The sequence below is a fragment of the Haliotis rufescens genome, unplaced genomic scaffold (assembly GCF_023055435.1).
Source record: "Haliotis rufescens isolate VD_foot unplaced genomic scaffold, xgHalRufe1.0.p SCAF_3, whole genome shotgun sequence".
Taxonomy (NCBI): domain Eukaryota; kingdom Metazoa; phylum Mollusca; class Gastropoda; order Lepetellida; family Haliotidae; genus Haliotis; species Haliotis rufescens.
Window position 1 is genome coordinate 4,112,672 of NW_025964001.1, and position 15,369 is coordinate 4,128,040.

At 40.3% G+C, this 15,369-nt stretch overlaps 1 protein-coding gene and 1 pseudogene across 2 annotated transcripts in view; both read right to left on the bottom strand.

Annotated features, from left to right (window-relative positions):
- LOC124131862 (multicystatin-like) overlaps positions 1 to 2,257 on the bottom strand; it is a 36,985-nt gene extending 34,728 nt beyond the window's left edge. The window contains exons 1-2 of one of the 2 annotated variants that reach the window (XM_046495361.2): positions 1,946 to 2,257; positions 198 to 251 (exon numbers count right to left, since the gene is read on the bottom strand). In XM_046495361.2, coding sequence (XP_046351317.2) covers positions 198 to 251; positions 1,946 to 2,131 — 240 coding nt within the window. In that variant the 5' untranslated portion in view covers positions 2,132 to 2,257. The remainder of the gene's footprint in view (positions 1 to 197; positions 252 to 1,945) is intronic. The other variant, XM_046495359.2, reaches the window with a different exon arrangement.
- A 6,709-nt stretch (positions 2,258 to 8,966) lies between these two features.
- LOC125384432 lies at positions 8,967 to 11,571 on the bottom strand (annotated as a pseudogene).
- Positions 11,572 to 15,369: the final 3,798 nt, after the last annotated feature.

The following is a 15,369-nucleotide window of genomic DNA, read 5'->3' on the forward strand; positions in this document are numbered from 1 at the left end:
GGATGGCCACAGGGAGAGAGAGAGACAGACAGACAGACAAAAGACAGACAGACAGAGAGAGAGAGAGAGAGAGGGGGAGGGGGTATGCACAATTCTTCAGAGGCCGGGATCTTAAGGGCTGAGTCACCCAATAATGAGGACATGTAAGCTTAGTGAGTGCTGGCATATCAGTGTGTAAAAATCTGAAGAGAACTCACCTGCTGTCCGTTCTGTATCTCGATGGTCAGTAAGTAGTTGACGCCAGAGACAACCTGTGAAGAAGAAGAAGTAAAAGCTCAGCATCTGAAACACAACTCCGGTGTTCCGAACTCGGATATAGCGAAGTATAGGCCATCATAATATTGAGTTCAAATAATCAACATTGGAAAACATAGTACAGAACTATAAATCACACGCATTATAGTAAGCTGTGCAATTCCCTCCTGGTGTCGTTGATAAACAGTGAATGTTGTTTAACGTTGCAATTTGCAATTTCCCAGCAATATTATGACGATGGTAAGTAATCGTGTTTGAACCAGGCAAACCAGTAAGCGATAGCATGAGCAACGATCCGCTATCGGGGCCTGATGGCACGTTGTCAGAGCTTGACCAACCCCTCCTGTTGGCTCTTAAACCAAGCTTGGGATGCAGGAGACCTAATCTCCCCCAGAGTCCTCACCAGGTTCCCAACTAATAAAAATAAGGCTGTAATAAGTATGACAATAATAAAAAGACCAACCCCTGGATTTACATGAAATGCGTTAGTTCTCAGAATAGATTATGTTTAGTTGAGTCAAATATACAATTTAATTTATTTTTATATGATGACACCCTAATATATCTTTTTTTTATTCACGGTGCCTAAATTCAATCCCCAAATAGTTTATTGTCCACTTTTTTATAAGCATAAAATCTATTTATTCCGCAAAAACAAATGCTGGACTACCTCTTTGATAACATCAATGTACACTTTGGAGGTAGAACATTTGAGCAACATTTGTGCTCCCCTACTTGCTAATCTGTTTCTCTATGCATATGAATCGGAGTTTCTCTTCGGATTGGTAAAAAGAAAAAAAAGGGTAATTTATCTGAGAGGTTTAACTTTAACTTCAGGTATATCGAGGATCTGATGTTGTTCAATAACAATCAAAGAGCCAGTTCCCTTCCACTGTTTTACCCACCTGAACTAGAAATAAAGGAGACCAGTGAGACCGCCACGTCCATTTCATATTTAGATCTATGCATAAAGATTCAGAGTGACAAAACATTCTCCACAAGACTGTATGACAAGAGGGATGACTTCAACCTTCCAATAGTCAACTTTCCCTTCATGTCTAGCAATATTCCTGCAGCTCAAGCCCGTGGTGTCTACTTTCACAAGTTTTGAGGTTCAATCGAGAATGGTCTCAAAATTGCAAAGAGCGTCATGCAACTCTTGCTTGGAAGTGGTTTGATGAAGGTTGCAACATTCAGGGCCTCAGTTAAGCTTTCAAATATTTTATGGTAGACATGTGGATGACATTTCCAAATTTGCCGCATCAGTGACAAGAATGATGTCTGATGCAATTCCCTATTTTTTTCCCGTTCCCGTGTTTTTTAAGGTGAACAATTAACTTGCCATTGCATGTGTTTGTGACGGTTGCCACCGGTAGGGCAGGGCACGCTCCCCTTTTCGCGAACACCTGGTATCATCACTATTTGATAGTGATTCATAAACGGATACTTATGAAAACAGTCGGAATCACACAATTAACTCTGCTTTTTGGCAAGCATGTCTTATTAATATGGAAAATAGATTGTCGCTTATATCTACACAGCTCTTAGCAATATTCTAACAATATCACGGCGGAGGACACTAGAAATGAGCTTCCGACATTGTACCCATTTCAGGCCTTCGCGTTAACCACTAGGCTACCCCGCCGTCCCTATTTACTGCAGAGGTAAAAACAGACATATAGATACCTACTTGAGTTTTAGCATCCACTACAGACACCAGAGTGTTCTGTGACCCGAGGAGCGTGTTCAGCTGGGTTAGGGCGAAGCTTGCCATCTGCTGAATGTCGTCCCTGTTCACGTCGACAGCCACGGGGCCGCCTATGAGTTGAGACGTGGCTAGTGGTAACACCACAAGGACCAGAGCTAGTATGTTCATTCTTTGTGTAAGTAAAGTGGAACTGTAAGCCCTACGGATATTGACTCCTATATATATGTGAAAACCGTCCCACGTTCAGCTGTTGTGTCCCAAGGTTGGTTGTGTGTGCGTGGTGATTGTCGTCTACTATGTCAGGTGACTCACGGCATCCGAGGTCAGCGATAACGTTTTCTGTTGCTTAATATGAAGTATTACTTTCTACATGCCTGATGAAATGCCAACTGAGCCTAAATCTTAAAACAACACGAATCACTTAGATGAATTTCATTGAATCATTTTACGTTGATATTTGAATGATAGGTAAGTAAAGGTAGATATTCATGTACTCAATTGAATTTTTCGTTTTTAGTTTTAAGGGCATATCGTAGGACAGTGGTGAAAGTCTTAGTATCTGTAGATATGTTTCCTGGGGATCAGTTACCTGCCGATACTGGTCTTATCTCTGACGTAGATTAACCGTGTTTTTGTATGGACTTCGCAACTCCAATACATAAATAAAACATATTCTGATTACAGTTTTAAGTGTATCGGTCACTTAGTGCTGATAGCACGGAAACTGTACTCTGAGTTCGGATCTTTTCCTCTTGTTCTGTGTATTTGCATGATGAGATACAGGAGGCATAACATCAAAACTGTCTTGGTTAACTTGAAGATAATATATTTTAAGAATTCAAACAATACAAACAAAAACATGTTCAAAACAAAAATATGTTTCAATATGTAATTTCAGTATTGATTGTTTTGTTATTGGGGGTTTGGGAAGATTTTAGGTAAGTTCCTAATTAAGAGGTGTCATTTTGCTGGCCCCCTGATCTTCCACATGAAACACGTTATTTAGATGGGTGTCCTTGTTTGAAGAGACAACTGATTCGAGAATCAGTGGAGAGCTGTAGGCAGCGTCGGTGTATGTCTATGGCCTCATTCCATGTATCATTATCATCAGTGCTTCAGGCCTGGGATTATTATCGATTTGCCTCAGTAAATGCTTAAAAACATAAATTATGGTACGATTCCGACTATGTCATAAGCTTATGTGTAGGGGTAGTGCAGTGCGGCGTCAGGCAATAAATACATATATTTTTCTGCAAATTGTGTGGATGGCAGCTGCTACCGGTAGGGCAGGACATGCTTTCTATTTTTGCGACCACCTGGTGTCATCACTGATTTTCAGTGGTCTGTTACGCCGAATAGAATCCGTTTCAAGACTGGTTATTCTTTTGTATTGACGTTTTATATGCACTTGAACGGGGACGATGTTTCTGCTGGTGGACTGAAGTCCCCGAGTTTAAGCACATGATCAGTAGCATGTGATGGAACTGGGTCACTGACATAAAAAATGTTACTTCAAAACTGTCTCCCAAAGGTTATTCTCTTGCATTGAAAGTTTATATATATTATGATCATGAAAGGGTTTTGTCACTTTTATTTGACCTTCATTTGACCTACGTCAGAAGAAATCTCTATGTGTGTATCAAATAGTTACGATACCACGTGTTTGCAAAAAGGTGAGTCTATCCTACCCCACCCTTGGCACCATCACAAACACATGCAAAGGCAAGTCCATTGTTCAGCTGACCCGTGGAGATCCAGGTTAGAGTTGTTCTTCAGCAACCCATGCTTGTCATAATAGGCGACTAATGGTATCAGGTGGTTCAGGCTCGCAGACTTGGATGACGCATGTCATCGTATCCCAATAACGTGGATCCATGCTCATGATATCAATCACTGATACAGACTCGATTATTTACAGACCGCCGCCATATTACTTTAGCTGCAGGTATAACGATGATGTGATATCATTCTATAACAATCAAATAGTCAATTACCTTCCACTGATTTACCCACCTGAACTAGAAATAAAGGAGACCAGTGACACTGTGAGACTGTATGACAAGAGGGATGACTTCAACCTTCCAATAGTCAACTTTCCCTTCATGTCGAGCAGTGTTCCAGCAGCTCCAGCCTCTGATGTCTGCATTTAAAGTACAATTGAGCATGCTCTTTCTAACAAGATCTCAAAGAGCATCATACAACTCTTGCTCAGAAATTGTTTGATCAAGGTTACAACATTCAAGACCTCAATAAAGCTTTCAGAAAGTTTGATGGTAGACATGTGGAGGACATTTCCAAATTTGACGCATCAGTGACAAAAACTATGTCCATGCAATTCTCTATTTTGACTTGTGCCACCAGTTGGGCAGGATAGCTCACCTTTTTGCGAACACCTGGTATGATTACCATTCGATAGTGATTCATAAACACATGCTCATGATATAGTCGGAATCGTTTATTCGACTCTGCTTAATGCAGAGATAGTGGATATGGTTTTGTCGCTTTATTTATTGTAATATGGCAGTGTATTGTATTGTTGTGATTCGGTAGACGCTCATTCCATTGTGTTTGGACAGTGATCAGTCGTCAGGAAGGTACTATATTTAGACGCTAGTGTGGCGTGCATACTTCCGGTAAGCCGGTAGTGCCGATAGACTGGTGAGGGCTCTGTGTACACATTTCCAGTAGCTAGTGAGGCTGTTAATAAGGGGACAAGAGCGTGTTTACGTCTCTCTCACGAATTTCATCACATCGGAACTAGCTTTCACGTGAGGATCACTCATCATCCCCGATTCCCTGTCTAGCCCATCTCGGAAGCCTGACCACTGTCATCGCTGGGTGAATATATCTTATTATCACTGACTTTTGCTATCACCACTGTATTTTTGAATTTAATACTAACCACTGCCATCATATTACATACTGTCAATGAATATTGTACCACCACTCTATTGTCTACTGTCATTGAATTTTCTGTGCCGTAATTTGTATTGATTTGTAAACTTAGTTTATTTTGTTACATATTTATTGATTGCATACCACTTGTTGTTTGTTGGTTGGTTTCTCACTAAGTTCTAACCCAGATTTCTGGGTTAATTTCAATTTGGGAATCGACACATAACTTTTTTCGAAAAAACTTAATTGAGCCCCTGTTTACGTTGGAAACTTAATTGAGCTTCTGAACATTAAAAAAAGATGCTGATCTCAAACCAGAATCCGCCCGTCCAGTGGCATAACGTTTTCATAATATTTACATGTTTCAGACTGTGACATCCAGTCACCTTGACTTTATATGCCTCGTCAAAGTTCGAACAAAAATACTCAAGTTAAAGGTTTTTGACATCTACTCAACATGGAGTTACCTTGACCTTCAATAAAGCAAGCTATTGCATTGTCATTTCATGAGTGAATGACCTTCAGACTGACCTTGGCATTTGATACAGTCATTACATATGATGTGCGTTTTCACGTCTTTTTAATTCCGAGTGACTCTCAGCTCGCACTTGTGAAATCAAATCAAGGGTATTTGGCCTAGAAGTTTAACTTAAGCTTCAGGAACAGCGTTGTCCATGGTCAAATGGCCAAATTTCCTTCCAGCCGTTGGTGGGACATTTCACAGCCAAAAGTGTTTCTGTGTTTTATTTCAGGTGAACCTTTGACTTGCCTTGCATGTGTTTGTGATGGGTACTTATAAGCAGAAGAATCTCTGCACTTATACACAGCAGACGTAATTCAAACTTAACGTATCGCCTTTATTTGTTGCAACAAAATCAGAAAATGCACTATCGCGTAACTGGTTTGAAAGAGCACTGCTTACCTTTTTGCGAAAACCTGTTGTCATCGCTGATTGTCATATAATTTTCACACTTTATTTCACCTTCAATGTCACCCAAACATATGTCAGAAGAAATCCCTATGTGTGTACAGGAGGTATATCGGGTACGAAGTTTCTTACATCAACCATAAGCGTGCTGTTGGGAAAACCTATTGTGGCTGTGGCTGTGGCTGTTGCTTAAGAATTATTTGTCCACATGGTAACTCAATCGAATGAAATCGCATTGCATTATATTACAGGTCACCGGAGCAGCGTGCTTACAAACTGCCTTCTCGAGTTCATAAAAGTTTGACAAAAAGCCATTCACTTGTACCACATGTTTCTGTCTTTATTTCAGGTAAACGTTTGACATTCCTTTGCATGTATTTGTGATGGGTATCACCGGTGGGAAAGGGTACGAAGTAACTCTGCCTGTTTGCATATTGACATTGCCATCTCGTCCTATCGGGTGTACATTTATAATCAGATTATTGGTCATAATGCAGAAATACAGACCGGCAGATTTTATTCAGTATAAGGTCAATTGCCCAAAAATACACACAGTATAGTTATTGTCATTGTATAAATTACTTTATTGAAACATAATATCAGCTTTTGTCATATTTTGTCAATGATTTGCTTCTGTTTTTGTTTACATGATAAATAAACACTCAGTCTCTATTCTTTGAGATTATTATTGTAGGAAAATGGATACAGATTTGTTTTATAAATGTACATGATATACCTTCTTCTTATTTTTATACCAGTGTGACATGTGAAGAATACATGGATATCATATTAATAGAGATTTGAATCGTTTATGATACCATTGGTGATGATCAGACGCATAACTGCATAACATGTACTATCTGACGTATCTCCGTTTGAAAACAACTATAAATTAATTAACCCTGGTTCTGTTGCAAGGGATATCCTGAATGCATATTCTTAACATAATAAATACCAGTTAAAGTTAACACAGCTAGTACAATCAAATAGTATTTAGTGCAAAATGTTTATTTGTAAACAAAAACATAAACTATAAAAAATAACAACACTATGCATTGACAAGAAAACAGCAAATCATTTGAAGAAGAGAGCACAGTCCGTGGACAGGTTTGAACCCATCTGAAAAGATATTCAAACACACAATAAATAAAATGTCAGCTTCAAATCATTTTCGGTAATGAAGAGGAAACAAGTGTTTCTTTTTAAAATTTGTTTAAAATGTTCTGATAATTATATATGTGGAATGCATTCCTGACACAAAACACCTTCATCTGACATGTTCTTCGTCCGACCAGAAGAACTATACACAAAGAAAAAAGTTAAGCGCACCCTGATATATTTCATTATTGTTTGGTTTCAATATTTGTAACAGTCATGAAAGATATAATTACGGGAAGAATTATGTTTTCTCGAGAAGATGCGTCATGCGTGACGAAAGCTCACGTGCAATGCATGGTCTGCCCGTGCAGCATGCTACCCTCGAGCATCTCTAAAAGCAGTATATCCAAACGTTAAAATTGCTTTCTTAAGCTCGGTTTTAAACAGTTATTACATGACCATGGCACGAAGGCGATTATCAAACGCCACAAGATGGCAAATAATCGGCATGCATAACGCAGGAATGTTCTGTAATGCCATTGGTCGGAATTTGGGTTATACCCACAACCCGTTTAGTCGAGAAACATGCTCAGACCTCCTGTGACGACACATCGCGAAGAAAGGGACCTCCTTCGTCTCATACGCCGAGAACCCTTTTTAACAAGTACTCGTCTGAAACAGCTGTGGTTGCCAAATCGTCGTTTCAGCACCAGAACCGCCAGGGACAGGCTGAAAGCAGCTGGACTGAGGGCTAGACGAGTCATAAAGTGTCCCTTGTTGAGAGGTCACTACAAAGCTGCTCGTTTAGCATGGTGTATTGCGCGACAAATCTGGAATCTGAGAACTTGGAGACGGATCCATTGGTCAGACGAAAGTCGCTTTCTGCTCCACGTCACTGATGGAACAACGAGAGTTTGGAGGCACCGGCACACGGCCTACACCCCCAGGAACATTAAACCGACTGTTGCATATGGAGGGGGCTCGGTAATGGTTTGGGGGTGTATCTCTCATGATTGCAGGTTGGATTTGGTCACAAAAAGGGACAACTTAACAGGGGCTCAGTACATCCGGGACGTTTTGCGGCCAGTCGTCGTTCCTCATTTTGACAACCACCCTCTTGCTACTCGACCTCAATACATGGATGACAATGCCAGGCCTCATCGTTCGCATGCAGTCGTGGATTACATGAGGGCCAATGCAATAACGACTCTACCCTGGCCAGCAATGAGCCCAGATTTGAACCCCCTTGAACATGTTTGGGATATTCTGGGGCGGCGCATACAGGCACGAGATCCTCTTGTGCAAGATTTACGCCAATTGGAAGCAGCATTGCATCAGGAGTGGTTGTTGTTTACCCATCAACAGATCCAACGTCTGACTGGGGGTATGAGACGTAGGGTCGAATGCTTCATCAGGGCACTTGGCGGTTATATATCCGCTACTGATCTGTTTCACATGTCATGTCAAGTAGAGACTTTAAGGAACATTTTCACATGAAACATCAAACGTAGCTCGTTTACTTAATTATACAGCTACCTACTTTTTTAGGTATTGTCTCAGGTCAAAAACAGTACATGTGTTACCATGATGTTTTTGTCAGTAAATTTCAATCACAACTCTCCAATATCTTCTTTATTTGTTGTCAAATGTTTGTTCTATCCGATGACATTGGTATCGCCAAGCTCCTGTGGTCAGTCATCCCATGCCAAGAGTTTTGCCATTTGTCATGGTTCAGAAATAAGCGTGTGCTTAACTTTTCTCTCTGTGTATATATGTGTAACAGAAGGAGTGCTTATCTAGGAAAGATTATCACTAATGACCTGGAGCAAGGCACACGTTTAGAGAATAACCGTGAGTTACGAGGAAGAATTGGTAAGTTTGAGTTGCGAGCAGGTTATTCTAAATATTACATGTAGTTTGTTTGTGACGTCATGAACCACCGGCCTCAATGCAAACAATGAAAACAAAGGAACAATTGGAAAAAATAAACCAATCAGAATTAAGCAAATAATGCTCAGTGAGATTAACTGAAAATGATATCCTCTATATCTGTCTCCCTATGGGTAAAACAATATAGCATACCTAGGCCAGTTGTCCTCATGAGTCGGATACCAGCTGATATTTAGGATCATTCCATGCCTGGTACCACACCGACACCGTGCACGTCATACGCTGCAGCAAAGAAACAAAGACTCAACAACCTAAATAACAAAGACTTAATAAAATAAAACAAGCCATAATGAGAAATGTTATTTTCCCCGACACCTTGTTTCTGAAGAACATGGTCCTTATCTCTGTTTACCTGGGGCATGCTGTTGCTGGCGGGACAGTCGGTGATTCCTTTGCCGGTGCTGTCGCCGTTGTTCATGCAAATGGATGTCACAAGGTGAAGGTCAAATGAGTACTTGATGCCAGCCACAACCTGTAGACAGGCAAATTGATCTTCAACAACAGAATAACACGACCTTACGTCAAATACCACACCTAGAGGCTTCAATAGTGTAGGCTTCCAAAGGTTATATCTTTGGAGCAATCATTAGGCGTTCCTTGTATTCCAACATGAACACACACGAATAGCCCGGTTTCAAGTAAACGGCCTTAAAGAGAGATAATTTGATGTTAAGGCTCAAGGGGACAATCTATTTGCCTAATATTTCATATAATCAAGCTGAGAGGTAGATCATTTCATTTCACGGTTGGTGATATAAAAATGTTGGGAAAAGATAGATTTGTATGACCCACGTCGCACTTAAACTTTACCAGCCACCATATAGCTGGAATATTGCTACGTACGGCGTTAGCCAGCAAACAAATAAGCTTTGCGACCACTCCCATCTGAGGGAACGATGTCTTAATTATCAATAATGACTTCTATGTTAACAACACTTGCTACGTTAATTGTTATGACTTCTTATATTGTACTGCGTATCCTGATGTGCGGATACCAACAGTGTATATTCCTAATGGAAGACGACCTGTGAAGATCCAGGTTAGAATAGGTCTTCAACAACCCATGCGTGTCGTAAGAGGCGACTATGCTTGTCCTAAGAGGCGACTATGCTTGTCGTAAGAGGCGACTAACTGATCGCATGGTCAGGTTCAATCCATACCAATCAGAGATCACACCATAATTTGAGGATAAGTTATTTCGCTGAATTGGTTGATGCATGTCATCATGTCCCAAATGCGTGAATTGATGCTCATGCTATCAATCACTGGATTGTTTGTTCCAGACTCGATGATTTAGAGACCGCCGTCATTAAGTTTCACTATTGCTGAGTATGGTGTTTAACAACAAACAAACAAACGTTGCATCATTGGTTCAATCTTTAGGGATTCCTTTTGATGAAAGAACTGTATGGCGATGATCTCGTTCAGTGTTATGGGGTATACCTGTCGTGTGACGTGGTCCACTTTCTCAGTCACCATCCGGAACATGTTGTTCACCTTTCCAGTCAAAGAGTCTTCTGCAAACGACACGGCTTGTTGCACTGGAGCCGTGAGATGGGCGGGCTCCACACCTCCCAGAAAAAGACCTCTCTTGCTGACAGCGGAGCATTTGTGCTCTGTCACCTTCTTTGTGTTAGTCCAGGATTGGTACCATATCCTCTCTTCACACATCTGGGTCTGGGGGTATACAGTACAACCATTAACAGAGTGAGTGAGTGTGCTTTACTGACAGTTTACAAATATCACAGCTTTAGTTTGAGAGAGAACTTAAGAGCAATAACAAAACCCGTGTATAAAGCGATGTTCTTCTTATGAAAATGGCAACCCATTTTACACCTTCAAACTCATAGTGCCCAACTAGTTACAACTCCTGAAAACAAATCTTAGCTCACCTTATCTCCATTCTGAAGACTCAGGGTAAGGATGTAGTTAATACCAGAGACGATCTGAAAGAAAGACATTTTTAGAAACTTAAATACGTCGTGCGTCTGAATCCATTTCTTTGACACATACATGAATGGGTATAATGTGATGATTGTAGATCTACACTCAGAAAAATGTTCCAAAGAACGTATTTGAACAATGTATTTCCATTAACTGTTCTTCAACACTATCCTATGCATTATTGAACAATGACACACATCAACAGAAACGTCCGTACTTTTTTGACTAGAGAGTTCTGTTCTCCTTAAAGTCCGTTGATCTCCGTGACAGCGAAGTTGGCCACTTCCTTAATCTCTGCACTGTTGACGTCCACAGCAGTGACGCCCCCGAGAAGACCCCCGGCACGTTTTGTCACCTGGGTACAGCTGTGCTGTGTCATCTCCAATTTGTTGAGCCAGGGCTGAGACCAGATCTTCACGTTACAGATCTGGGTCTGAGGGCAGACAGGAGACATAATGATCACGTATCAGGTGTAGAATAGAGGCATAGTTGAACAGGTGTAGCGTTACAGGTGTACCGCTGAGAATGTTTCTAACTACTGTCCAGATCTTCAAGCTACAGATCTAGATCTGCGGACAGACAGGTGGATTAATAGTCACGTAACGGTTGTAGAACAACATAAAGTATATCACCCTCAAAACACCCTCAAAATGTATCTGATATCTTTCAGAAAATATAATAAAACAGGACTCACTTTGTCCCCTTCCTTAATACGTATGGCCAGGACGTAGTTCACAACAGCAACAACCTGAAACGTATGAAGAAGTATAGATGGACACACAAGGATCCCCCTTGTTCACTGTGTGTACTGAGTGTATACTAGTACTTATGTACTGCTTAAGAAATCACTTATGTAAAAGGCAACCTCTCACAATATTTGTCACAGAAATATCATGATTGCATGCTGCTTCTGGTATAGGCCTGATACAATACCATTTTCCTTGACACAAGTAAGCTTTGGTTATGGGACATGTATACAGCCAAACGATCTTGTAGAATTATGAGTCATATCAACATGTGTCAAGTCAATACTGGCCTTACTTCAGTTTTGGCTGAGATAATTTGTTCCATGCTGTTCTGGGCACCTTGCGGTCCGTTGATCTCGCCCAAAGTTGGCCATGTTCAGTACTTCAAGTGGTGAGGTCACCAAGACCAATACGTACCTGTTTTCTTTTGGTATTCCGACTCTTCCACCTTCAATTCGAGCAGGATATTGTAGTATCAAGGTTGATATGTAAATACCAAATCCACTTAATGCTACAAGTGTCAACATTATGGCCATGGTTCCAGAGCTTGGGACAAACAGGCTGCGTGTCATCGCTGTGGTGGCAATTGTGCAGACAGTTATGAGTGTGATCAAGATCCCTCATGTGTGAATTGTGGCGGTAACCCTGTTTCCTCGTCAAAAGAATGTCCAGTATGGAAACGCGAGTCAAAGGTTGTCAAAGTCAAACATGAGCGGAACATCTCTTTTCAGGATGCTAAGAATATTGTTTTAGATGAAGAACAGTAGGTTCGAAATTCTTACTCTGCCGTTGTTTCACGACCAAATTGACGGCCTGTTCCCCAGCCTGTTTCACACACCACTGTCGGATGTCAGACAGATTACACATTGACCACAACGGAATCACCTGAAATTCTTTCACTTTCTTCTAATTCAGCAACTGTTTTAGAAACTGCCAGTTCTCATACACCTACCCCAAAACCAGCTAGGAAATCAAATCCAAATGTTGACTACTCATTAACAAAAGGCAAATAAGGGTCTCCCTAAGGGTCATAGAGATCCTGTTACTATGTTTAATAGGTTTGGTGTGTTCGAGGACATGGATGTGTCTTCACAAAACACACGATCCAGATGCCATTCCCCTAGGAAAAAAGGCTGTGAGCGGTCTCCTGTCATTGCACCATAATGCATAGTAACACAATTATACAATGGAACTGTCGATGGCTAAGGGCGAATTTTGATGAGGTTAAATTTCTATCTAAAGAACTTAATCCCGTGGCTTTTGTCTTCAAGAAACATATTTAAGAGAATGCGATAATCTTGACTACCGTCAATATCATATGTTTCATTCATATGCGAAGGTTACCAATGGTAAAAGAACGGGTGGTGCCAGTGTACTCGTTCGCGTGGAACATTACACAGTGCTGTACCACTAAATACCAACCTACTGGCGGTTGCAGTACGAATAACTCTGCATATTGCTATAGCTTTATGTTCTCTGTATTTACCACCATCCACTGCACTTCAGATAAAAGATTTAGATACTCTTATCCTAATCCATTTTTGCTTATGGGCGATCTTAATGGTCACAACCCATTGTGGGGTTCGGGTGATCAAAATTATAAAGGAAAAATACTTGAAAAGTTGCTCCAGAAGCAGGGTCTCTTTCTATCTAATGATGGTAGCAACACGTATTTACATCCAGCGACTGGTACTTACTCAGCTCTTGATTTAGCCTTTGCTGATCCGTCTCTTTTGGATGAGTTCTCATAGTCAGTACATGATGACCTGTGTGGGAGTGATCATTTCCCAACCATACTCAAAACCTTTGAACATTTTATTGATGATCCTGATCAGATCAGATCATTTTCGGATAAATTAATAAACATTGCCACAGAAACCATGCCCAAGACCTCGACAAAAATCCACATGTAAAAACACCATGGTGATGATTGTAGAAAAGCTAGGAAACATAGGAAAAAGTCTGAAAGAGTGTTTAATAAACAGCCCACGGCCAATAATTTAAACTGCTTACGAATGTCAAAAGCAAAGGTTCGTAGAACAATTAAACAAAATGAACGTACAAGCTGGAAATAGTTTGTTTCGAAAATACATTCTCGTACCCCCCTTAATAAAGTATGGAATATGATAAGAAAGATAAAAGGAAAGGGGTCTCAGCGCAATATTCAGCATCTACAATCATGATGTATTGACATCAAAACAGGATATTGCTAATAAGTTGGCAGAAACGTTCAGCCAAAATTCCTCATCTGCCAACTATGACCCAAAATTTCTAAAATTTCTAAATCAGCAGGAAAGGAAAATTCTGAATTTTCGGTCTGATGGTTCAGAGGATTACAACGAATCCTTTTCCTTGACTGAGTTACAAGAGGCTTTGAAGAAGGCTCATGATACAGCCTCTGGGCCAGATGACGTACATTATCAATTTTTGAAACATCTTCCTGACCCTTCTCTGTTAACCCTTTTATCCATATTTAATAGTATATGGGAAAATGGTAACTTCCCTCCTTCCTGGCATGAGGCTACTATAATACCTGTGCCTAAACCAGGTAAGGATCACACATTCTTCAAATTACAGACCTATTGCTCTGACAAGTTGTCTCTGTAAAACCATGGAACAGATGATCAACTGGCGTCTCGTTTGGTTTCTTGAATCAAATAATCTGATCACAGACATTCAGTGTGGTTTTAGACACCAGAGGAGCACCATCGATCATCTTGTCCGATTGGAATCATTTGTACGGAATGGCTTTGTAAACAAGCAGAATGTTGTGTCGATCTGTTTTTATCTTGAGAAGGCTTACGATACCACATGGAAGTATGGTATATTAAAAGATCTCCACGACATGGGTTTACATCACTCGCTTTTTAGAAGATAGAAAATTTAAAGTTAGAGTAGGCTCCACATTGTCCGAAATATATGATCAGGAAATGGGGGTCCCTCAGGGCAGTATTTTATCAGTGACACTTTTTAGCACACAAATCAACATTCTTGCTAAGGTTTTAAATGAAAATATTGATGGTTCGTTGTTTGTTGACGATTTTAATGTTTCATGCCGTGGTGCAAATATGAATACCATTGAGAGACAATTACAACTTTGTCTCTATAAAATACAAAAATGGGCCTTTAGAAAATGGTTTTAAATTTTCCAAAACTAAAACCTGCTGTGTTCATTTTTGCAACAAACGGAAACTGCATAAAGATCCAGAATTGACTTTAAATAATATTCCAATAAAAGTGGTCAAAGAAACCAAGTTTTTTTGGTATTACCTTTGATAAAAGTTATCATTTAAACCTCACATTAAAAATCTTAAAGCTAGATGTTTGAAAGCGCTTGACATTTTAAGGTAGTGTCAAATGATAGGTGGGTTGGTGATAGAGAAACACTATTACATCTCTATAGAACTTTGATAAGGTCTAAACTTGATTACGGCTGCTTCATTTATGGTTCAGCTCGTAAATCATACATTCGAGTACTATTCACCATCAGGGACTTCGGTTGTGTCTTGGAGCATTTAGGACATCGCCAATTGACAGTCTATATGTGGAAGCCATTGAACCCAGTCTTAGCCTAAGACGAATAAAACTGGCATTACAATATATCACTAAACTCCGCTCCAATCCTTCTAATCCAGCATTTAACAATATCTCCCGTGCTCCATATCAGCATTTATATATCAGAAATCCAAACACAATCCCACCACTTAGCATTCGCTTGCAATCCCATATCAAGGATGCCCATTTAAATCTCTCTGCCATTGCCGAATACAAAATGTCAGAAATGCCTCCTTGGCAATCGATACAACCTGATGTTAATTTAGAATTAGCGAACCTGAAGAAGTCTG